Genomic DNA, 26223 nt, shown 5'->3' with positions numbered 1-26223 from the left:
ATGAGACAAAAAATGTACCAAAATTCATTGATCATTTTCATAAAAATGGCATTGCTTATATATTTACATGTGTTTTACATTCTATAGTTTTCATTGTGACCAAATTGACCTGGAAATGCAACCATGTGTACACTAGAGCAAAAAAATTTTTCACTGCCCTAAAGGTGTTACATGCTAGAAAATAATCACTACTTGTAAAATATCTGTTCAGTAATTTCATGACAGAAATAAAGAGATTCTCAGCAGTGATTATGCTCTTTTGATAAGTGGTGGGGGGCAGGGCTAATATACTCATATATGCAAAAGGGCAAAGAGTGGCGCTTAAGTATAATGAATATACAGAGGAAAAATCAACTCAGTGCTCCAGCATGGATAAAATTACAGGACAATAGCAAATTAAATACAAATATGAAATTAGTAACATGATTTCTGTCCTGAAATTAAGTTGCAGATCTTAAGTGATAAGTTCAATTTGATAGGTAATTACTCAAGAATAAGACAGAAAGTCTCCAGAGCAGAGAAAAGACAAAATATTTGTATGCAGATATGTATGTAACATAATTGGAACAGTCTCTGAATCTTTAGACACATACTTATCATAATATGATTGATATTAAACATGTCCCTTTATTATTGCTTATAAATATTTACATATGTTTTCCTTGCCTTTCATCTTTTTCTAAGTATGACTTTATTGGATGTTATATATGTGTATTTTTATTTTTATTTTAAAGGGCTCTCACATGAACTTTTTCTTGATATATTGTTTTGACACAATACACCAAAATGGATTCCAACCCTGGGATCATTAAGTCTTGGAAGAAATAATTGGGATTGTGTCTGGAGGAGAAAATAAGTCATCTTGAAAAATAACTTGTTTTTCATTGAGTGAGTTGCCTCAGATGCAGAGCCTGAAGGAGAAAGGGCCACAGGGGTGGAGGAAGAAGCCATGAGTTTATATCAGGATAAACAGACAGAACATATTCAGTCATAAACAACATCTAAAACAGACAGATACTCATGAGAACAGTAATTGTATATATAAACACATACTACCATACTATGTATCTCAACACCCCAAGACTTGGTAGAAGCATCTATTAATAGAATGTTCTCATGGCTTTTTATCTCCGTGTTTCTGCAGATGCCAACTTTCATCTGGAGCCGTCTAACCTCTTTGTGCCTAGCCAAATCAAAACACCAGTTATACTATGATGGGGATGTAGTGATTGCTGCCTTTTTTCCCATTTTTTATTTCTGGCCACGGAGTAAAACAATAGATTGGAAAACATTGTCTCTTGACACAGAAGATGTGTTACAGTAAGTGTTTTGCATTGACTTGTTTTGAAAGATTCATGTGTCCTAGATTAAGTGTGGATTTAAACATTACTTCATGCCCATCATGAGGCTGGATATCTTCCCTTCCCAGATCCTCTCATTAATTTTGGTTTTGGGTTGACTGTTTTGGTCCTCTGAAGTGGGAATTGTGGAATTTCAGTCATGTTTCTATTAGAGCAGATAATGCTTTTGAAATCTGTAATTTTGGAATATTTCTTTAATTTCTAGACTGATGTTTGTGGCTTGAACCAGCTGCCTCTGAATTGGGTACAGTAAGGGAAGAATTAGAAATTTAACCCTCTTCACTACTATTTTGTATCCTGATCATTTTTAAAGAAATAAATGCAAATATGTGCCACATGTTTTGATTTCAGATATTTTATCCATATTAACCAACTCATTAAAAATACAAAATAAAATTTCCATTATGCAGGTGATTGATTTTATGGATATATTCTCAAAGACATATTTTCTGAGACTATGTGCACTCAAAGCTCTTACTTAGACACCCTTAAGTCTGAAGGAATAGGGGATCAAGACAGACATGTTGTTTCACCTTCTTGGTGAATTTAAAAATAACCATGTACATTTACTTTTAAAAGATTTAAAGTAAATTTTGTATGATGCAGATATTTCAGTCACTGTAAGGAATACATGAATTAAAGACCAGAAATGGAGAAACGAAGCATGTGCTCAACTCTGATTTGCACATGGTAAAAAAAAAAAAAATACAAAACCATGGTCTATTCTGTGGTCAGTTAATGAAAAATTGCTGAAAGTGTAATGTGGATTCTAGGGAACATGACCTTGTAACACCTGGGTATGGTGATGGGTCATCAGATCAAGGCAGAGAAGCAGCAAAATGGTTTAGAATTAAAATATCAACTAGTGAGGATCATTGTTTTTTACATTTTGTCAGAAATTGAAATAGAAAGTATGGTCAGAGGAATCAAAAATTACACAAATGGATGCAATATTTCATGTGAATCTCTATATAACCTAGGGATCATTTTTCTTTAATTTCACAAGACGTAAGTCTCCACTTGATTTCTTTTTTCTCTGCAGTCTAGTTTAACCATGTATGGACTATTGTGTACTACGCACTTTGTCGCTCTAGACACAATAGCAGTGGAATTCTGCTACAATGAACCCACTTGTGGTAAAACAGATTTAAATGTCTGGCTCATCAATTATAAAAAAATGACTTGTCAGATGATTTAATAGGTCATGAAATGAGAAAATAGAATGCTGTTGTAAAAGTGAATTTTCTATGCATACTAAATATATTTGCTTCTGTAAAACATTTTTAAAGTATCTAGATTTGTACAAGAAAAGGTATATGAATACATAGAGTTATATTTACTAATCTTCATTCATACTTCTGGTTAAATCTTTGATAATTCTGTGAGGGAGTACATAGTCATTTTGAAATAACATTGTTCTGACTCTATTTAGTTTATTTTCTGTATATTCAAGTTCTTTGTGCCCAACTACAATAATCATAATTACCAGGAACACAAAAGGTACTTCTGGAATGGCTAGCATTATTTACCACAACATTGATCATTTAATTTACCTGACTGTAATTAAATTGTATTTTCTTTTCTAAATATTAAATTATTCTGCAATATCTTATTTCAAGAAAAATAGTTATTGTACTAAAACATAAATTGAAAGAAGAAAGAGCATTATACCAAGCTTGAAAGACCCCAAGCCAAAATATATCACATGTGAAAAGGGGTCTAAGTAACTGATCCATTTTCTGTAAAGCCATTTATACAATGATATTTTTGGAAAAGTTATACTTGCTCATGTTCTAAGTTACAAAGAGATTGGTAAAATAGACAAGTAAAGAAAAAAATCATATTTTTAAGTGATGGATCCTTGGTGTAAGATCACTTAATTTTACACAATAATAGTCAAGGAAGTCATAATCCATGTTAATTAACATAATAAGAGAATGTGTTCATGTTTAAAAGAGATTATTGATATTTGTTACATTTGAAGATCTGTGCTTCTTCCCTTAAGCCCTCCTTGTTAGTTAGCCTCTAGAGATATTTAGACTGTAGCCTGATTATATTTACTTTATAGTTAATCTTCACTTATGCCATATTTGTATTTCTGGGTCTTTGTAACAACACTCAAAATAGTTTTTCTCTCATTACAAATTCCATGACATCCCTTTTAACAGCTGAACAATACATTACTGTGTAAATATACATATTTTTAGTTTATTCTTTGGTTAAGGTATAACTAGGTTGCCTCCAGATTCTGGCTATTATGCACTAAGTTGATATGAACACAGTTCAGCAAGTGTCCTTGTTATGGGATAGAAACTACTTTGGTATATAAAATGGAAGGGTTTTGAGGTAGATCACTTCCAAATTTTCTGAGAAAGTAACATGTTGATTTGCAAGGTGGCTGTGCAAGGTTTTTTTGCAACAACTCTTTGGACCCTATGCTCAACATCCTCACCAGCATGAACGTTCAGTTGTGGTTTCACTCTTACCCAAGCTGACAGGTGTAAAATTGAGTCTTTGAGTGTTTTGATGCACATTTTTTGATGAATAAGGTTGTTAAACATTTCTTCTAAGTGTTTCTCAGTTATTTAAGATTCTTCTCTTGAGAATTCTGTTTAGAGCTCTACCACATTTCAGTTTGGGGATGTCTCACAAGGCTAGTTGATTCCAAAGAGATGTTGTGGCTAGTAAATGCAAGAAAGTAAAAAGTGATCTTCCTTCTTCCAATGTCCTTATATAGTTCTCTTGCAGAAGTTGTGGTCCAGATTAAAAGTGTGTACCACCACACCTGGATCTGTGACTTGTTTTGTCCAAGGCTGACCTTGAACTCAGAGATCTTCTTGCCTTAGTTTCCTGGGATTAAAAGCTGGGCCTATGGTTTTCATAGCCACTATGGCTCAAGATCTTCATTCCAGGACCCAAGTCTCCTTGTGTCTCCCAGCCTCATGATCTGGATCAGAGGTGAGCCCTCCATTCTGGATTGTAATTCATTCCAGATATAGTCAAGTTGACAGCCAGGAATAGTCATTACAGTGCTGTTTTCCTAATTTCTATCTCAGTTCATTCATTAGTTCTATAACGGAGGGCTGATGATTTTTTTGAGTTTCCTTTTTATTCTGCCACATCCTTGAAGATGTTTATGAGCTACAGTTGCTTTCTGGTAGAATTTTGGATGACTTATGTTTAATATTGTATCATTTGTTAATAGTTATATTTTAATGTCTTTGTTTTAACTTTGAATTACCTTGAACTCCTCTAGTTGTGTCATTGTTCTAACTAGAACATCACGTATTATATTGAGTAGGTATGGTGATAATGAAGAGCTCTGTTTTATTCCTCATTTTAGGGGAATTGCTTCGTGTTTCTCCCCACTTAGTTTGATGTTAGCTCTAGTCATTTTGTGAATTATGTTATGTGTAGGTATGTCTCTTAGGCACATTTTATCTCCAAGATTTTTAATCACAAAATGGTGTTGGATTTTGTGAAGTGCTTTTTCAGCATGTCTTAAGATAATCATGTGTTTTCCTCTTTCAAACAGTATAGCTCATTACATTGATAGGTTTTGCTTTTTTAACTCATTGGATTTTAATTTTATTTTTTGTAAGCAATAGTTGACTATAATTGGTAATGATTAGCAATAATTGACTAATGCAAATTAAGATTTCAGGATTGCACTGTGTCACAGTTTTCATACTGAACTATTGCTACAACTCTAGGATGAGGCATAATTGGTCATAGTGGATGATTTTTAGTATGTTCTTGGATTCGTTTACAAGCATATTATTGAATATCTTGGCTTGTGTGTTCATGAGGGAAATTAGTCAATAATTGTCTTTTGTTGTTGAGTCTTTGTGTTGTTTGGGTACAAGGGTAATGTTGGCATCATAAAATGAATTTGCCAATGTTTCTTCTTTTGGTTTTAAAGAATAATTTGAAGAGAATTGGCATTAGCTTTTCTTTGGCAGATTGATTGGATTCTGCTCCCAAACCTTCTGAGACTGATTTTTAATGGCTTTTCCTCAGAGGTTATGGTTCTATTTAAATTAAGTAGTATCTAGGAAGAAAACTGTGCCTTTATTTTAAAATAGCCAATTGGGTGAAATGCATATCTCTAAAATATGGCCTGATAGTTCTTTGGATTTTAGATCCATCCATTTACCTAAGAATTTCTTGAATTCATTATTTTTAATAGCTGAGTAATACTCCATTGTGTAGATGTACCACATTTTTCATATCCATTACTCTGTTGAGGGATATCTTGGTTCTTTCCAGCTTCTGGCTATTATAAATAAGGCTGCTATGAACATAGTGGAGCATATGTCTTTATTATATGTTGGAGCATCTTCTGGGTATATGTCCAGGAGTGCTCAGGTAATTACCTGGATCCTCAGGTAATGCTATGTCCAGTTTTCTAAGGAACCGCCAGACTAATTTCCAGAGTGGTTGTACCAGCTTGCAATCCCACCAACAATGGAGGAGTGTTCCTCTTTCTCCGCATCCTCACCAGCATCTACTACCACCTGAGTTTTTTATCTTACCCATTCTGATTGGTGTGAGGTGGTATCTCAGTGTTGTTTTGATTTGCAATTCCCTGATGCCTAAGGATGTTGAGCATTTCTTAAGGTGCTTCTCAGCCATTCTAGTTTCCTCAGTTGAGAATTCTTTGTTTAGCTCTGTACCCCATTTTTAATAGGGTTATATGTTTGTCTGGAGTATAATTTCTTGAGTTCTTTGTATATCTTTGATATTAGCCCTCTATCAGTTGTAGGATTGGTTAGGATCTTTTCCCAATCTGTTGGTTGCCGTTTTGTCTTATTGACAGTGTCCTTTGCCTTACAGAGTCTTTGCAATTTGATGAGGTCCCATTTGTCAATTCTTGATCTTAGAGCATAAGCCATTGGTGCTCTGTTCAGGAACTTTTCCCCTGTGCCTAGGTATTCGAGGGTTTTTCCCACCTTCTCTTCTATTAGTTTCAGTGTATCTGGTTTTAAATGAAGGTCTTTTATCCACTTGGATTTGAGCTTTGTACAAGGAGATATGAATGGATTGATTTGCATCCTTCTGCATGTTGACCTTAGTTGAACCAGCACCATTTGCTGAAAATGCTGTCCATTTTCCACTGGATGGTTTTAGCTCCCTTGTCAAAGATCAAGTGACCATAGGTGTGCGGGTTCATTTCTGGGTCTTCAATTCTATTCCATTGAATTGTCTGTCTCTGTACCAATACCATGCAGTTTTTATCACTACTGCTCTGTAGTATAGGTTGAGATCAGGGATGGTGATTCCCCCAGAAGTTCTTTTGTTGTTGAGAATAGTACTCGCTATCCTGAGTTTTTTGTTGTTCCAAATAAATTTGCAAATTGCTCTTTCTATCTCTACAAAGAATTGATTTGGAATTTTGATGGGGATTGCATTGAATCTATAGATTGCTTTTGGCAAGATGGCCATTTTTACTATATTAATCCTGCGTAATTGTAGTTTCATAGAACGAATTGGATATTGTTCCTTCTGTTTCTATTCTGTGGAATAGTTTGAAGAGAATTGGTATTAGGTCTTTTTTGAAGGTCTGATAGAATTCTAATTTTTACTATATTAATCCTGCAAATCCAGGAGCATGGGAGATCTTTCCATCTTCTGAGATCTTCTTCGATTTCTTTCTTCAGAGACTTGAAGTTCTTGTCATACAGATCTTTCACTTCCTTAGTCAGATTCACCCCAAGATATTTTATATTATTTGTAACTATTGTGAAGGGTATCATTTCCCTAATTTCTTTCTCAGCCTGTTTATCTTTTGAGTATAGGAAGGCTACTGATTTGTTTGAGTTGATTTCATATCCAGCCACTTTACTGAAGTTGTTTATCAGGTTTAGGAGTTCTCTGGTGGAAGTTTTAGGGTCACTTCTTTCAAATAGCGAAATTTTGACTTCTTCCTTTCCTATTTGTATCCCTTTGACTTCCTTTTGTTGTCTAATTGCTCTGGCTAGGACTTCCAGTACTATATTGAATAGGTAGGGTGAGAGTGGGCAGCCTTGTCTAGTCCCTGATCTTAGTGGGATTACTTCAAGTTTCTCTCCATTTAGTTTGATGTTGGCTTACTGTATATTGCTTTTACTATGTTTAGGTATGGACCTTGAATTCCTACTCTTTCCAAGACTTTTAACATGAAGGGTTGTTGTATTTTGTCAAATGCTTTCTCAGCATCTGGTGAGATGATCATGTGGTTCTTTTCTTTGAGTTTATTTATGTAGTGGATTACATTGATGGATTTCCAAATATTGAACCATCCCTGCATTCCTGGGATAAAGCCCACTTGATCATGATGGATAATTGCTTTAATGTGTTGTTGGATTCGGTTTGTGAGAATTTTATTGAGTGTTTTTGCATCAATATTCATGAGAGAGGTTGGTCTGTAGTTCTTCTTTGTTGGGCCTTTGTGAGGCTTAGGTATGAGCGTAATTGTAGTTTCATAGAACGAATTGGATATTGTTCCTTCTGTTTCTATTCTGTGGAATAGTTTGAAGAGAATTGGTATTGGGTCTTTTTTGAAGGTCTGATAGAATTCTAAAATCATCAGGACCTGGAGTTTTTTTGGTGGGGAGGTTTTTAATGACTGCTTCTATTTCTTTAGGGGTTATGCGAATGTTTGGATGGTTTAATCTGTTCCTTGTTAACTTTGGTACCTGGTATCTATCTAGAAAATTGTCCATTTCATCCAGATTTTCCAATTTTGTTGAGTATAGGTCTTCATAGTAGGATCTGATGTTTTTTTTTAATTCCTGTTTCTGTTGTTATGGCTCCCTTTTCAGTTCTGATTTTATTAATTTGAGTACTGTCCCTGTGCCCTTTGGTTAGTCTGGCTAAGGGTTTGTCTATCTTGTTGATTTTCTCAAAGAACCAGCTCCTGGTTTTGTTGATATTTTGTATTGTTCTTTCTGTTTCAGCTTGGTTGATTTCAGCCCTGAGTTTGATTATTTCCTGCCGTCTACTCTTCTTGGGTATATTAGCTTCTTTTTGTTCTAAGGCTTTCAGGTGTGCTGTCAATTTATTAATGTACGTTCTTTTCATTTTCCTTCTGTGGGCACTTAGAGCTATGATTTTTCCTCTTAGTACTGCTTTCATGGAGTCCCACAAATTTTGATATGATGTGTCCTCTTTTTCATTTAAATCTAAAAAGTCTTTAATTTCTTTCTTTATTTCTTCATTGACCAAGTTATCATTGAGTAGAACATTGTTCAGTTTCCACGTGTATGTGGGCTTTCAGTTGGTTTTGTCCATGTCAAAGACAAGTCTTAGTCCATGGTGGTCTGATAGGGTACAAGTGATTATTTCAATCTTTTTGTATCTGTTGAGGCCTGTTTTCTGACCAATTACATGGTCTATTTTGGAGAAGCTACCATGAGGTGCTGAGAAAAAGGTATATTCTTTTGTTTTAGAATGGAATGTTCTATAGATGTCAGTTAAGTCCAATTGGTTCATAACTTCTGTTAGTTTCATTGTGTCTCGGTTTAGTTTTTGTTTCCACAATCTGTCCATAGCTGAGAGTGGGGTGTTGAAATCTCCCACTATTATTGTGTGAGGTGCAATATATGCTTTGAGCTTTAGTAAACTTTCTTTTATGTATATGGGTGCCCTTGCATTTGGAGCATAGATGTTCAGAATTGCAAGTTCCTCTTGGTACATTTTTCCTTTGATGAATATGAGGTCTCCTTCTTTATCTTTTTTGATTACTTTTGGTTGAAAAAATATTTTATTTGATACTAGAATCGCTACTCCAGCTTGTTTTTAGGACCATTTGCTTGGAAGATTGTTTTCCAACCTTTTACTCTGAGGTAGTGTCTGTCTTTTTCACAAAGGTGCATTTCCTGTATGCAGCAAATGTTGGGTCCTGTTTATGTATCCAATCTGATAGTCCATGTCTTTTTATTGGAGAATTGAGTCCATTGATATTAAGGGATATTAAGGAAAAATGAATGTTGTTTCCTGTTATTTTTGTTATTGGCAGTGGAGTCATGTTTGTATAGCTACCTTCTTTTATGGTTGTTGGAAGATTACTTTCTTGCTTTTTCTAGGTTGTAGTTTTCCTCCTTTTGTTGGAGTTTTCAACCAATTATCCTTTGAAGTGCTGGATTTGTGGTAAGATATTGTGTACATTTGGATTTGTCAAGAAATATTTCGGTTTCTCCATCAATATTGATTGAGAGTTTTCCTGGGTATGGTAGTCTGGGCTGGCATTTGTGATCTCTTAGGACCTGTATGATATCAGTCCAGGATCTTCTGGCTTTTATATTCTCTGGTGAGAAATCTGGTATAATTCTTATAGGTCTGCCTTTATATGTTACTTTGCCTTTTTCTCTTACTGCTTTTAGTATCTTCTCTTTGTTCTGTATATTTGATGTTTTGATTATTATGTGACAGGAGGTGTTTCTTTTTTGGTCTAGTCTATTTGGGGTTCTGTAGGCTTCTTGTTTATTTAAGGACATCTCTTTCTTTAGGTTAGGGAAGTTTTCCTCTATAATTTTGTTGAAGATATTTACTGGTCCTTTAAGTTGGGAGTCTTCCCCCTCATCTATACCTATTATCCTTAGGTTTGACCTTCTCATTGTGTCCTGGATTTCCTGGATGTTTTGGGTTAGGAGCTTTCTACATTTCATATTTTCTTTGACTGTTGTGTCTATGTTTTCCATGGTATCTTCTGTGCATGGGATTCTCTCTTCTATCTCTTATATTCTGTTGGTGATGCTTCCGTCTATGACTCCTGATCTTTTTCCTAGGTTTTCTATCTCCAGTGTAGTCTTCCTTTGTGATTTCTTTCTTGTTTCTACTTCAATTTTTAGATCCTGGACCGTTCTCTGTAATTCCTTCACCTGTTGGTTTGTGTTTTCTTGCATTTCTTTAAGGGCTTCTACCTGTTTACCTGTGTTCTCCTCAAATTGTTAGAGAGTGTTGTTTATGTCGTTTTTAAAGTCCTCCATCATCATCATGAGAAGTGATTTTTATTCTGAGTCCTGCTTTTCTGATGTGATGTGGTGTTCAGGACTTGTTATGGTAGGGGATCTGGGTTCTGGTGATATCAAGTAACTTTGGTTTCTGTTGTTTACATTCCTGTGCTTGCCTTTCACCATTTCATTAACTGTAGTTCTACTCACACTCACTAATTCTGACTGGAGTCTGCCTTTCCAGTTATCTTGGTTGTGTCAGAACTCCTCAGGGTATGGATGACTCTATGATCCTGAGCTCCAGCTGCTCTGGGTTCAGTGGCTCCTCTAGGATATTTCAGGATATGGAGTCTCCACGTTGGTAGACCAGCTAGGTGTTTGCTGTTCTGAATGTAGTTGCTCCTCTAAGATGCTTCAGGAAATGGTGTCCCCTGCTCTGCTGCTCTGTGGGCCATGTCCTCTCTAGGATGCCTGCAGCTCTAAGGTCCTTGACCTCTCTTGAGTGCCTCTGCAGCTCTGCGGTCTGTGCCTTCCCTAGGGTGCCTCTGAACTCAGTTTCCAGAGGGGAGCAGATCAGCTAGGAGACTGTTCAAGCCACCAGTATCTGGGCCAGAGGCGGAAGGGGAGTGGTTCTTCACAGTGGCAGGGTCTGGCTGCCAAGTGCCCTCTGGGGGACTCTCTATTGCCAGTTGTGCTTCTAAGGCCTAGGGCTGTGGGCGGGTTCTCCTACCTTCTGCTCTGCGATCCGTGCCCTCCCTAGGGTGCCTCTGAACTCAGTTTCCAGAGGGGAGCAGATCGGCTGGGAGACTGCTCGAGCCACCAGTATCCAGGCCAGAGTCAAGGCCCATTTCAATAGGGCAGCAAGTCTCTATAGGATTAGGGTTATCCTTTCCACCTGGGCAAGACAAAGCAAACCTCTGCTATATATGTGCCAGGGAACTCAGATAAACCTATGTATGCTATTTGGTTGGTAGCTTAGTTTTGGACAGCTCATAGAGTTCCAGGTTAGTTGACACTGTTGGTCTTTCTATGGAGTTACCATCCCCTTTGACTTCTTCAATCCTTTCCTGTTGGGGTCCGCACTAGCCCCACGTTGGGGCAGCTAAAATATATCTCGGCCTGAGCAAAATGTTGAGGCCCGGGCCGACCCACGTTTGGGTGGCCACTGTATCCCGGCCCAAGCTGCTGCTCCGATCTGCAGGTCAGGTTCAGCAAGAGCGAGGGTGAGGGCAGACTCTACCTAATGTCTGATGTGTATGAATCTCTCTCTCTGGTCTGATGTCTGGTTCTGTCTTCTATAGTCTGATTCTAAGCCACGCCTCTAAGTTACACCTTTAATCATGCCCTTAGATCTTGTCTCTAACTCTGATCTCTATACTTCTAAGTCATACTCTTAAGTCACACACCTTTAATCTCACACACCTTTAATCTCACGCACCTTTAATCTCAAGGTATCTAAACCAAGATTATCGGAGTGTTCTCAGCTGTTGTAGGCTATTGTAATCCAAATCTCATGTCAGGGTATATGGCTCAAGATGGCTGCAAAGCTGATAGCTGCTTTCTGCTAAAAGTCGGCCCCCAACACTTTCCCTAACTCTTCCATTGGAGTCCCCAGTCTCAAACCAATGCTTGACTGTAAGTATCTGTATTTGTCTCAGTCAGATGCTGGTAGAACCTCTAAGAGGACATTCATAGCATCAGTAATAGTGTCAGCATTTGGTGATCACCCATGAAAGAACCCTAACTTGTGCCAGTTACCGAATGGCCTTTTCTTCAATCTCTGCTTGATTTTTGTCCCTCCATTTTTGACAGGAACAATTCTGGGTCAAAATGTTTGAAGGTGAGTTGGTGATCCTATCCCTTCACTGAATTCCCTATCTATCTCCTGAAGGTAGTCTTTTCAAATTCCATCTCCCCACTGTTGAGGACTTTAGCTTAGGTTACCCCCATTGGGTCCTGGGAACCTCTGGCATCTCAGTTCTATGGGAATTTCTAGAGGTTCCCCCTCCCAATCCTGAATGGAATGCATATATTTATTAATTCTTCTAGTCCTCTGGGCTTCTATCCTGTTTCTTCCCATATATGTGTCTGCCTCCCTATTCCCCAGCCTTTTCCCTTTCCAATCCAAGTCCTTTCATCCCTTTGCCTCCAGTTATTATTCTGTTCTCAATTCTAAGTTGGATTGAAGCATTTATACTTGTGCCTCCTTTTTAATGTCATATAGTATGTGGGTTTTAATGTCATACAGTATGTGGGTTATATTGTATACATTTTTTTGTTTAACATCCACTTATCCACAAGCCATCCATGTAATTTTGGGTCCGGTTTATCTTACCCAGGAGGATATTTTGTTTGTTTCTTTCATCCATTTGCCTGCCAAATTCAGGAAGTCCTAGTTTTAGTAGCTGAATGGTATTCCATTGTGTCCATGAAACATATTTTCTGTATCTATTCTTTAGTTGATGGATATCAGGGCCATTTCTCATTACGAATAAGGCTGCTATGAACATATTGGAGCATGTGTCTTTGTGATATGGTGAAACATCTTTTGGTTATATGCCCAGGAACAGTATACATTGGTTTGTTTTCAACTTTCTGAGGAAGTGACAGATTGATTTCCAGAGTGGTTGTACCAGTTTGCAAACCCATCAGCAATGGTGGGATGATCCTTTTTCTTCACATCCTCAAAAGCATGTACTGTCACTTGAGACTTTGATCTTAAACATTGTGATTGGTGTAGAGTGAAATACCAGGGTTGTCTTGATTTGCATTTACCTGGTGACTTAAGATATTGAATACTCTTTTTTAAAAAATCTATCTATCTATCTATCTATCTATCTATCTATCTATTATCTATCTATCTATCTATCTATCTATCTATCTATCTATTTCTTTTTGGTTTTTTCAAGACAGGGTTTCTCTGTGTAGTTCTGGCTGTCCTGGAACTCACTCTGTAGACCAGGCTGGCCTCGAACTCAGAAATCCACCTGCCTCTGCCTCCCAAATGCTGGGATTAAAGGCGAGCGCCATCACCGCCTGGCTATTTATTTTTAAAATCCAGTCTTTATCACCTCCTGGTTTGAGCTCTGAGTGTTCCTCATCCTGCACCCTGTCTCCAAGAGAATGACCTCACTGCTACCCATATTCTACCATACCTCCCCATTCCCTAGGGCCTCAAGTCGCTCAAGGTTTAGGTGCATCATCTCTTACTGAGGCCTGACCAGGCAGTCTTCTGATGTATATGTGTCAGGGGCCTCGTATAAGCTGGTGTATGCTGCCTGGTTGGTGGTTCAGTGTCACAGTGATCTCAGGGGTCCAGGCAAGTTGACATTGCTGGTCTGCCTATGTGGTAGCTCTCCTCCTCAGAATCTTTAATATTTTCCCTAATTCAACCACAGGGGTCCCCAGCTTCTTTCCACTGGTTGGGTATAATTATCTACATATGACTTTTTTAGCTGCTTATTGGGCCTCTCAGAAGACAGTCAAGCTAGGCTAATGTCTGTAAGCACAAGATTGCATCAGTAATAGTGTCAGACCTTAGAGTTTCCCCTTGATCTGGATCCCAATTCAGACCTGCCATAGGATATCCTTTCCCTCAGGCTCTTATTTAGTTTCATACCTGTAGTGTTTCAGGAACTATTCTGGGTCAGAGTTTTTTACTGTAGGATGGCAACATCATCTCTCTACTTGATGTCTTTCTACTGGAGGTGGATTCTACAAGTTTTCATTCCCCACTGTAAGGCATTTCATCTAAGATCCCTCCCTTGTGTCCTGAAAGAGTCTCACCTCCTAAGTCTCTGGTACATTCCAGAGGGTCCACCCATCTTCTACCTCCCTAGGTAACCTGCTTCTATTTTTTCTGCTTGACCTCAGAGCTTCAGTCATGCCCCCCAATACCTGATCATGTTCCCTATTCCTTTTTCTATTCCCTTTCCTTCCCAGGTCCCTGCCTCCCTCTGCCCAAGTGATTGCTTTCTTGTCTCTCCCAAGTGGGATTGAGGCATCCTCATTTGGGCCCTTCAGCTTGTTAACCTTCTTGAGTTCTGTGGACTGTATCCTAGGTATTCTGTGCTCTTTTGGCTAATATCCACTTATTGGTGAGTACATACCATATGTACCATATGTACCATACATACATGTACTTTGGGGTCTGAGTTACCTCACTTAGGACGATATTTTCTAGTTCTATCCTTTTGCCTGCAAAACTCATGATTAATAGCTGTATAGTATTCCATTGTATTCATTAACCACATTATCTGTATTTATTCTTCCATTCTGGCTGTTTCCAGATTCTGGCTATTGCAAATGAGGCTATTATAAACATAGTGGGTCATGTGTCCCTGTGGCATGCTGGAGCATCTTTGGGATATATACCCAAATGTAGTATAGCTGGGCCTTTGGGTACATATATTTCCAGTTTTCTGAAAAACCTCCAGATTGATTTCCAGAGGGTTGTACTGGTTTGCAATCCCACCAACAATTGAGGAGTGTTCCTCTTTCTTCACATCATTGCCAACATATGCTGTCACCCGTGTTTTTGTTCTTAGCCATTCTGATTGGTATGAGGTGGAATCTCAGCTTTGTTTGGATTTGCATTTCACTGAGACCAAGGACTTTGAACAATTTCTTTATATACTTCTCACACATTCAAGATTCCTCTGTTGTGAATTCTCTGTTTATTTCTGTATCCTATTTATGACTGGGTTGTTTGGTTTCTTTTGGTGGTAGCTTCTTGAGTTCTTCATATTTCGGATATTAGCCCTCTATCAGATGTGGCATTACTGAAGTTCTTTTTTCCAATCTGTAGGTTGTTGGTTTGTCCTATTGCAGTACAGAAGCTATTGAGTTTTAGGAGGTCCCACTTATGAATTATTGATTTTAGTCCTTGAGCCATTGTAGTTATATTTAGGAAATTTCCCCCTGTGCCAATGAGTTTGAGGTTCTTTCCCACTTTCTCTTCTATTAGATACAGTATATCTGGTTTTATGTTGAAATCCTTGGATTTGAGGTTTGTGAAGGTGATAAAAATACATATATTTGCATTCTACATGGAGACCACCAGTTAGGCTAGCATCATTTATTAAAGACGGTTTCTGTTTTCCACTATATAGTTTTATCTTTTTTGTCAAATATCAAGTGTCCATGAATGTGTGAGGTTATTTCTGGGACTTCAATTCTATTGCATTGATTGATATATCTGTCTCTGTACCAATATTGTGTGTTTTTAAATCACTATTTCTCTGTAGTACTTCTTGAGATCAGGGTTGATGATTACCCCAAAAGGTCTTTTATTGCTGAGAACTATTTCGGCTCTCCTGGGTTTTTCATTTTTCTGTATCAAATTGAGAATTACTCTTTCCTGTCTACAAAGAATTGTATTGTAATCTTGATGGGGTCTGCCTTGAATTTGTAGTTGCTTTGGGTAAATGGTCAGGTTCACTATGTTCACCCTACGGATGCGTGACCATATTTTTTCATCTTCTGAGGTCCTCTTTGAATTCTTTCTTGAGGAACTTGAAGTTCTTGTCATTCAGATCTTTCACTTACTTGGTTAGAGTTAGAGGAAGATATTTTATGTTATTTATGGCTGTAGAGGAGGGTGGTGTTTCCCTGATTTCCTTCTCAGTCCATTTATTATTTCTAAAAATGGAATTTCTTGTGAGTTAATTTTATATGCAGCCAGTTTACTAAAGTTGCTTATCAGCTGTAGGAGTGGAATTTTGGCAGTAGTTTATGTATACTATCATATCATCTGCAATGTGTGATACATTGACTTCTTCCTTTCCAAATTTCATCCACTTGATCTCCTTTGCTTAGCTAATTGCTTAAGCTAGAACTTCAAGTACTATAGTGAATAGATAGGGAGAGAGCATGCAGCCTTGTCTTGTCCCTGATTTTAGTGGAATTGCTTGAAGTTTATCTCCATTTAATTAGATATTGTCTGTTGGTTTGCCATATAATGCCTTTATTATATTTAGGAATTTTATTATGAATCCTTGATCTCTTCAACACTTTTAACATGAAGGGTTCTCGTATTTTGTCAAAATATTTTTCACTATTTATTGAGATGATTATGTAAGTTTTTTTCTTTTGAGTTTGTTTGCATAGTGTATGGCATTGATGGATTTTTATATATTGAACCATCACTGCATCCATGGTATAAAGCCGACTTGATCATAGTGAACAATGATTTTAGTCTATTCTTTGATTTGGTTTGTGAGAGTATTATGGACTATTTTGTATAAATAGTTATAATTGAAATTGGTCTGATGTTCTATTTCTTTGTTAGGTCTTTGTGTTGTTTATGAATCAGAGTAATTGTGGCTTCATAAAATGAATTAGGTTCTTTCTGTTTTTATTTTGAAGAATAGTTTGAGGAGCCTGGACATTTTTTGGTGGAAAGATTTTTAATGACTGTGTCTATTTCTTTAGGAGTTATGTGACTGTTTAGATGGTTTATCTGTTCCTCGTTTAATTTTGGTACCTGGTATCTATCTAGAAAATTGTCCATTTCCTCCAGATTTTCCAATTTTGTTGAGTATAGGCCTTTGTAGTAGGATCTGATGATTTTTTTAATTTCCTCTGTTTCTGTTGTTATGTCTCCCTTTTCAGTTCTGATTTTATTAATTTGAATGCTTTCTCTGCACCCTTTGGTTAGTCTGGCTAAGGGTTTGTCTATCTTGTTGATTTTCTCAAAGAACCAGCTCCTGGTTTTGTTGATATTTTGTATAGTTCTTTTTGTTTCAACTTGGTTGATTTTAGCCCTGAGTTTGATTATTTCCTGCCATCTACTCCTCTTGGGTATACTAGCTTCTTTTTGTTCTAATGCTTTCAGGTTTGCTGTCAAGTTGTTAATGTATGCTCTTTCCAATTTCTTTTTGTGAGCACTTAGAGCTATGATTTTTCCTCTTAGTACAGCTTTCAATGAGTCCCACAGGTTTTGATATAATGTGTCCTCATTTTCATTTAAATCTAAAAAGTCTTTAATTTCTTTCTTAATTTCTTCTTTGACCAAGTTATCATTGAGTAGAGCATTGTTCAGTTGCCAAGTGTATGTGGGCTTTCTGTTGTTTTTGTCCATGTCAAAGACAAGTCTTAGTCCATGGTGGTCTGATAAGGTACAAGGGATTATTTCAATCTTTTTGTATCTGTTGAGGCCTGTTTTGTGACCAATTATATGGTCTATTTTGGAGAAGGTACCATGAGGTGCTGAGAAGAAGGTATATTCTTTTTTTGGGATGAAATGTTCTATAGATGTCAGTTAAGTCCAATTGGTTCATAACTTCTGTTAGTTTCATTGTGTCTTGATTTAGTTTCTGTTTCCATGATCTGTCCATAGCTGAGAGTGGGGTGTTGAAATCTCCCACTATTATTGTGTAGGGTGCAATGTATGCTTTAAGCTTTAGTAAAGTGTCTTTTATGTATGTGGGTGCCCTTACATTTGGGGCATAGATGTTGAGAATTGCGAGTTCCTCTTGGTACATTTTCCTTTGATGAATATGAAGTATCCTTCTTTATCTTTTTTGATTACTTCTGGTTGAAAACTGATTTTATTTGATATTAGAATCGCTACTCTAGCTTGTTTCTTGGGACCATTTGCTTGGAAGATTGTTTTCCATCCTTTTACTCTGAGGTAGTGTCTGTCTTTTCCACAGAGGTGCATTTCCTGAATGCAGCAAAATGTTGGGTCCTGTTTACGTATCCAGTCTGATAGTCTATGTCTTTTTACTGGAGATTTGAGTCCATTGATATTAATAGATATTAAGGAAAAATGAGTGTTGTTTCCTGGGGGTTTTTTGTTGTTTGTGTTATTGGCAGTGGAGATATGTTTGTGTACCTACCTTCTTTTACGGTTTTTGGAAGATTACTTTCCTGCTTTTTCTAGGTTGTAGTTTCCCTCCTTGTGATGAAGTTTTCCACCAATTATCCTTTGAAGTGCTGGGTTTGTGTTGAGATACTGTGTAAATTTGGATTTGTCATGGAATATTTTGGTTTCTCCATCAATAATGATTGACAGTTTTGCTGGGTATAGTAGTCTGGGCTGACATTTATGTTCTTTTAGGGTCTGTATGATATCGGTCCAGGATCTTCTGGCTTTTATGGTCTCTGGTGAGAAGTCTGGTGTAATTCTTATAGGTCTGCCTTTATATGTTACTTTGCCTTTTTCCCTTACTGCTTTTAGTATTTTTTCTTTGTTTTGTACATTTGATGTTTTGACTATTATGTGGCGGGAAGTATTTCTTTTCTGGTCTAAACTATTTGGAGTTCTGTAGGCTTCTTGTATATTTATGGACATCCACTTCTTTAGGTTAGGGAAGTTTTCCTCTATAATTTTGTTGAGGATATTTGCTGGTCCTTTAAGTTGGGAGTCTTCCCCCTCATCTATTCCTATTATCCTTAGGTTTGGCCTTCTCATTGTGTCTTGGATTTCTTGTATATTTTGGGTTAGTAGCTTTTTGTATTTTACATTTTCTTTGACAGTTGTGTCAATGTTTTCCATGGTATCTTCTGCACATGAGATTCTCTCTTCCATCTCTTGTATTCTGTTGGTAATACTTGTGTCTATGACTCCTGATTGTTTTTTTTAAGTTTTCTATCTCCAGGGTATTCTCCCTTTGTGATTTCTTTATTGTTTCTACTTCCATTTTTAGATCCTGCATGGTTTTGTTTAATTCCTTCTCCCGTTTGGATGCATTTTCTGGCAATTCCTTAAGGGATTTTTGTGTTTCCTCTTTAAGGGTTTCTATCTGTTCTTTGAGAGTGTTATTTATGTCTTTCTTAAAGTCCTCTATCATCATCATGAGAAGTGATTTTAATTCTGAATCCTGCTTTTCTGGTGTGATGGGGTGTTCAGGGCTTGCTCTGATGGGGGAGCTGGGTTCTGATGATGCCATGTAACTTTGGTTTCTGTTGCTTACGTTCTTGCGCCTGCCTTTTGTCATCTGGTTAAATCTAGTGCTACCTGTACTTCTGTCTCTGATTGAAGCCTGCCTTTCCAGCTGTCTTGCTTGTGTTTGGTCTTCTAGGGGTCCAGATGTCTCTGTGATTTTTTCCAGCTGCACTGATTACGGTGGTATCTCTAGGATGCCTCAGGATATGGTGCCTCCAAGGTAGTAGTCCAGCTAGTTGTCTGCTCTTCTGGGTGCAGTGTCTCCTCTTGGATATCTCAGGATATGTTGTCTGACGCTCTGAGCTCAGTTGTTCCTCTGTGGCTCTGGGTTGAGTGGACCTTCCAGTATGTCTCAGGCAGAATCCGGGGTCCACACAACAGCAGACCTGGCAGAGGTCTGGTCCAGGCCTCAGACCTGGGAGATGGGCAGAAGGGGGTGCTAGCCGGTGGGGGGGGGGGGGTATCTGCTGGAATCTGAGCACTCAGGGCACCCACTTATGAGCTCAGGGCAGTGTGTGTGTTTTCCTACCTAAAGCTGGCTGTGGGATCCTTGGAGCCCCCAGAATGTCTCCGGCGGTATCCAGGGTGCACTCACCAGCAGTCCAGGCAGAGGTCTGGCCCAGGCCTCAGACCGGAAGAGGGCAGCTTTTTTCTTAATATGTGCTGCTGTGCCTTTAGATCTTCTGAGAATATTATGAATGTTGCTCCAAAATCATTTTCATGTCCGAAGCCTCCTTCCTTGTTCTAGCCTAAAATTTAGAATCCTGTCTGAAATTACTTCTTTGTTCTAATCTAAGATTTAGATTCCTACCTGAAATTACTTCTTTGTTCTAGCCTAATGTCAGATTCCTGCCTGAAGCCTACTTTCTTGTTCTTGACCAATGTCATATTCCTGCCAAGCAGCCCATTTCCTTGTCCTTGGCCCATGTCAGCTTCTTACCAAGCAGCCCCAAGGGCTCTCTGCCTCTCCCCCTTTTTAATTTCATTAACAAGACTGAGCCTGTCTTAGGTCATTCTGACAAGAATGCCTTCCTTAAGCATCATGGATTATGCATTATCAAAAGCAGTACACTTCTGTCTTAGGTTGGTAAGGCTCTGATGCAGAATCTTAACTGTCCTTGGCTTGCCAGCCTGTTAATTTAATAACTCTGTCTAGGGGTCCATTTTCAGTTTAAAGCCATGTACTTTGGCTGCCAACATGTTGATGTTGTTAACACAAGTTTTAACACAGTGGGCAGGAATAAAAGTATTCCCAGTACAAAAAGGACTAGCATAATCAAGCTATATATGCCATTCTTGAAGCTTGACCAAAATGGAAATACTGACCTCAGGTCATGGGTAATTTTATCAGCAGTATCTGTTCCATTAACACTCAGCAGAGCAGCATTCTTGAAATTCATAAGCTCACTATGTAAAGTTAAAAGATCCAGAGAGGTGTTAGAATTATGCCAAATACACTGCAAATGTCTTTAAACTTCTTCCTAATTATAATGACTACCACTGTAAATTTTAGAACTAACATGAACCCAATGGTATTTGGTATGACACTCAAGAAGGCTCCTTACCCTTAAATTCTGAACCTCCTTCCCATAATTTGAATAGGATAAAGAACATCAATGTGTTCTTCCAAATGCCTATCTAAATCTTCTTGTATATTCAACACATTGGTAAAATTTTTTGCTGAATGATTAACAAAAGTGGCTGTCTTAACTTCTTGTGTCACAGCAATTGCAGAAGCAGTGGTGCTAGCAATTAATGTAATTAAAACTGTTATACCAGCTTATTTTAAATTTTTTTTCAAAATTATTGGTTATTTTATTTATTTATATTTCACATGTTATTCCCTTTCCTGGTTTCTGATCTACAAACCCTCTATCCCACTCTCTTCCTCCCATGTTGCTATGAGGGTGCTCCCCCACCCACTCCCACCTCACCACCCTAGCATTCCCTTCTGCTGGGGCGTTATGCCTTCACTGGACCAAGGGCTTCCCTCCCATTGATACCAGATAAGGCCATCTTGTGTTACATAGGTACCTCCATGTGTATTCTAATTGGTGGTTTAGTCCCTGGGAGCTCTGGGTTTTTTTTTTTTTTTTTTTTGGTTGATATTGTTTTTCCTGTGGGGCTGCAAACCACTTTAAGTTCTTCAGTCCTTCCCCTAACTCCTCCATTGTGGTCCCTGTGCTCAATCCAATGACTGGCTACAAGCATTCATGTCTGTATCAATAAGGCTCTGTCAAAGTCCCTCAGGAAAACAGCTATATCAGGCTCCTGTCAGCAAGCATTTCTTGGCATCAGCAATAGTGACTGGGTTTGGTGTCTATATATGGGATGGAACCCCAGGTGGGGCAGTCTCTAGATGGCCTTTCCTTCAGTCTCTGCTACACTAATTGTCACTATATTTCCTTTAGACAGGAGAAAATCTGGGTTAAAATTTTGGAGAAGGGTGGGTGGCCCCATCTCTCAACCAGGGGCTATGCCTAACTTCTACAGATCTGGTCTCTACAGGTTCTCTCTTCATTTTGTTTGGTATTTCAGCTAACCTCATCCCCATTGGCTCCTGGGAGCCTCTTGCTTTCCTGGCATCTGGGACTTTCTGGTGGCTACACTTAGTTACCCATTCCACATTGCTATACAACTCTGTTCAATTTCCTAATCCACTGTACATTGCCCCGTCTCCTCCCACACACAATTCTGCCCTAATTTTTCCTCCCCCTTTCTTCCTCCCAAGTTCTGCCCACCCTCTACCTCCCTTGATTATTTTGTTTCCCCTTCTAAACAGGACTGAAGCATCCACACATTGGTCTTATTTCTTGAGCTTCATATTGTCTATAAGTTGCATCATGGGTATTCCAAGTTTTTCCTAATATCCACCATGTGTGTTCTTTTGTGACTGTGTTACCTCACTCAGGATGATATTTTCTATTTCCATCTATTTGCCTGTGAATTTCATGAAGTCATTGTATTTTATAGCTGATTAGTACTCCATTGTGTAAATGTATCACATTTTCTGTACCCATTCCTCTGTTGATGGACATCTGGGTTGTTTTTTCAGCTTCTGACTACTATAAATAAGGCTACTATGGACATAGTTGAGCATGTGTCCTTGTTATATGTTGGAGCATCATTTGGATATATGCCCAGGAGTGATATAGCTGGGTCCTCAGTTAACAATCTGATTTCCCCAGGAAGTCACTCCTGGCTCGGAACACTGGTTCCTTCCAGTCTGGGCCAGAGCACTGAGCAGATCTTGGGTGGCAGCTCTGTCCCCAACCTCCAAGAACCCAGAGGAAGCAGGGATCCCAGGTGCTCGAACTCAGGCAGTATCTTAGGTAAGCAGACAGCAGGGCCCGCCCTAAACAGGGAGTAACTGGGAACCAAAAGGACCCAGGAAGTCGCTCCCGGCCTGGAACACTGGTTCCTTCCAGTCTGGGCCAGAGCACTGAGCAGATCTTGGGTGGCAGCTCTGTCCCCAACCTCCAAGAACCCAGAGGAAGCAGGGATCCCAGGCTCTCTAACTTGGACAGTGTCTTAGAAACTAGTTCCCAGATCTGAGGCCTGAATCAGACCTCTGCCAGGTCTGCTGTTGTGTGGACCCCGGATTCCACCTGAGACATACTGGAAGGTCCACTCAATCCAGAGCCACAGAGGAACAAATGAACTCAGAGCTTCAGACAACATATCCTGAGATATTCTAGAGGAGACACTGCACCCAGAACAGCAGACACCTAGCTGGACTACTACCTTGGAGGCACCATATCCTGAGGCATCCTAGAGGTACCACTATAATCAGTACAGCTGGAAAAGATCACAGAGACATCTGGACCCTAGGAGATCGGACACAAGCTAGATAACTAGAAAGACAGGCTTCAGTCAGAGACAGCAAGTACAGGCAGCACTAGAGTTAACCAGATGGCAAAAGGCAAGAGCAAGAACATAAGCAACAGAAACCAAAGTTACATGGCATCATCAGAACCCAGCTCCCCCATCAGAGCAAGCCCTGAACACCCCATCACACCAGAAAAGCAGGATTCAGAATTAAAATCACTTCTCATGATGATGATAGAGGACTTTAAGAAAGACATAAATAACACTCTCAAAGAACAGATAGAAACCCTTAAAGAGGAAACACAAAAATCCCTTAAGGAATTTCAAGAAAATGCAACCAAACGGGAAAAGGAATTAAGCAGAACCATGCAGGATCTAAAAATGGAAGTAGAAACAATAAAGAAATCACAAAGGGACAATACCTTGGAGATAGAAAACCTAAAAAAAAAGATCAGGAGTCATAGACACAAGTATCACCAACAGAATACAAGAGATGGAAGAGAGAATCTCATGTGCAGAAGATACCATGGAAAACATTGACACAACTGTCAAAGAAAATGCAAAATACAAAAAGCTACTAACCCAAAATATACAAGAAATCCAAGACACAATGAGAAGGCCAAACCTAAGGATAATAGGAATAGATGAGGGGGAAGACTCCCAACTAAAAGGACCAGTAAATATCCTCAACAAAATTATAGAGGAAAACTTCCCTAACCTAAAGAAAGAGATGTCCATAAATATACAAGAAGCTTACAGAACTCCAAATAGTTTAGACCAGAAAAGAAATACTTCCCACCATATAATAGTCAAAACATCAAATGTACAAAACAAAGAAAAAATACTAAAAGCAGTAAGGGAAAAAGGCAAAGTAACATATAAAGGCAGACCTATAAGAATTACACCAGACTTCTCACCAGAGACCATAAAAGCCAGAAGATCCTGGACCGATATCATACAGACCCTAAGAGAACACAAATGCCAGCCCAGACTACTATACCCAGCAAAACTGTCAATCATTATTGATGGAGAAACCAAAATATTCCATGACAAATCCAAATTTACACAGTATCTCAACACAAATCCAGCACTTCAAAGAATAATTGGTGGAAAACTCCAACACAAGGAGGGAAACTATAACCTAGAAAAAGCAAGAAAGTAATCTTCCAAAAACCCCAAAAGAAGATAGTTACACAAACATATCTCCACGGATGTTAGCCCAAAAGCTTGGATTAGTGAAGACTCAACCCACAGACCACATGAAGCTCATGAAGAAGGAAGACCAAGAAGGGATGCCTCAGTTCTACTTAGAACGAGAAACAAAAATGCTCAAGGGAGCAAATAGGGAAACAAAACATGGAACAGAAACTGAAGGAGGGGCCATCAGGAGACCATTCCACCTGGGTATTCACCCCATGTACAGCCACCTAATCTAAACACTGGTGTGGATGGCTGGAAGTGCATAATGTGAGGAACATGATATAGCTGTCTCCTTAGAGGTCAGCCAAAGACTAAGACACTCAGAGGACAATGTTCATAATTAACCACTGATATGATCAGGGGTTTCCCAATGGAGAACTTAGTGAGAGGACTGAAGGAGCAGAAAGGGTTATTGACCCCAGGTGGAAAGCAACAATACCAAACAACCAGAGCCCCCCAGGGTCTAAACCACCAGCCTGGGAACACATGGGGAGGGACCCAAGACTCCAGAGGTATATGTAGGGGAGGATGGCCTTGTCGGACATAGGTGGGAGAGGAGTTTCTTGGTCCCATAAAAAAAAAATGAACACACAGTGGGGGGGGGAATGATGTGAGGGTGGGGAGGGGATAGTGAGGGGGGGTAGGTGCTGTCACTGCCTCATAGAAGCATGAGGAGGGGGATGGGATAGGAGGTTTCTGGGTGGTGGGAGGAAGTAGGCTAAGAGGATAAAATCTGAAATGTAAATACTACAACCAATTTTAACAACCGGGAAAAAAAAGTCTTCAGAACCAACATCTTTTAAAAAAAAGTGTCAGCCCCCTGGGGGTGGGAAATTTTTTTTTCTTGATACTAAGACTTGTTCTGAGAATTGTATATTGCAGAATACACAGCCTTGATGTATCTACTCATCAAGCATACTGAGAAGACCTGCCCAAACCTCTGATGTCCTGGAATTCCATCTGGATTCAGTGAAGACACAGCATCAGAGGCTTATCAACTTACTCTTCCCCCAACCCCTCTTCTAAAATCTCAATGCCCTTAATCAGCTTGAAGAAGTTAAAGAAGAGTCAGCGCCCCTATTCCCTGAGCTTGGGGACTAATGTGGTTAATAATGGTCTGTCTTTCTAGGGACAAGTAGTGGTTTTGTTGGAACAGGGGGGATTAGCTAGGACTTATTGCATAGCCATAACCTATTGGTAGAAATCTGTATAATTATTATCAAGATGAAGTTATAATTTCTTAAATGGTACAAAATTTACTTTGATCTCAAATTTAAGGTTTTCATTGGTACGAGCCTCTTATTAATATAAAAATGAGATGAATATTGATACACTCATGGGCATTGTGCCTGTATAACACATTTAGGAATACAATGCCTAGACCCAGCCCTTTTTTAACCTTTTTAACTGATTTGGGACGGTTAAGCTATGAGTTAAGGGACTATAGCAAATTCATATTTTTGAGTTTATTGTTAGGGTGTTTCCCATATTTTATTTAGAAATAGCTGAGAGGAGTGAACAGACAACAATCCAGGTTACCTTACATGAATAGTTGGTTTTCAAAACATCAGAAGTCCATAGAACTGATGCTACAAATATTTATATATTAATGTTCATATTGATTAGAGACCTGTCTGCTCCTGACAGCTTCCTGTCATGGATTCTAAGAAGAAATTGAGCATCCTTGGAGTTACTCCAGTTGTGTGGTAACAGCCACTAGGCAAGAATTGCCTCTCTCCATCTACAGACAAATTACTGTCCAGAAAAGGACACACATGCAGAATAGTCGACTGATTATATCTGCCTAGCAGAGTAATCAGTCCTTAATAATCCTGCATCACCAAGGTCTGTCAGATGATTCTGGGCCAGAAGGCTGAAGATTTGATGCTCCAACGTTCGGTAGTATAGGGGCTTTTCAGGTGTTCAGAGGTCTCTATAAATTGGCTAAGTTTTAGAAGCTATGCTTTGTGCTTCCCACAATTATAGTTAACTCAGTCATTCTGGATTTCTG

General features: G+C 38.7%; 1 protein-coding gene across 1 annotated transcript in view; it reads left to right on the top strand.

Moving 5' to 3' along the window:
• Positions 1-1108: 1108 nt before the first annotated feature.
• Positions 1109-26223, top strand: part of LOC143435652 (vomeronasal type-2 receptor 116-like) — a 69034-nt gene continuing 43919 nt past the window's right edge. The window contains exon 1 of the mRNA XM_076919167.1: positions 1109-1320. Within this exon, the coding sequence (XP_076775282.1) occupies positions 1109-1320 (212 nt within the window). The remainder of the gene's footprint in view (positions 1321-26223) is intronic.

This window comes from Arvicanthis niloticus, chromosome 22 (genome assembly GCF_011762505.2).
Source record: "Arvicanthis niloticus isolate mArvNil1 chromosome 22, mArvNil1.pat.X, whole genome shotgun sequence".
NCBI lineage: Eukaryota > Metazoa > Chordata > Mammalia > Rodentia > Muridae > Arvicanthis > Arvicanthis niloticus.
The sequence above is the reverse complement of the archived record's forward strand: the minus strand, read 5'-3'. Positions and strand labels throughout refer to the sequence as shown.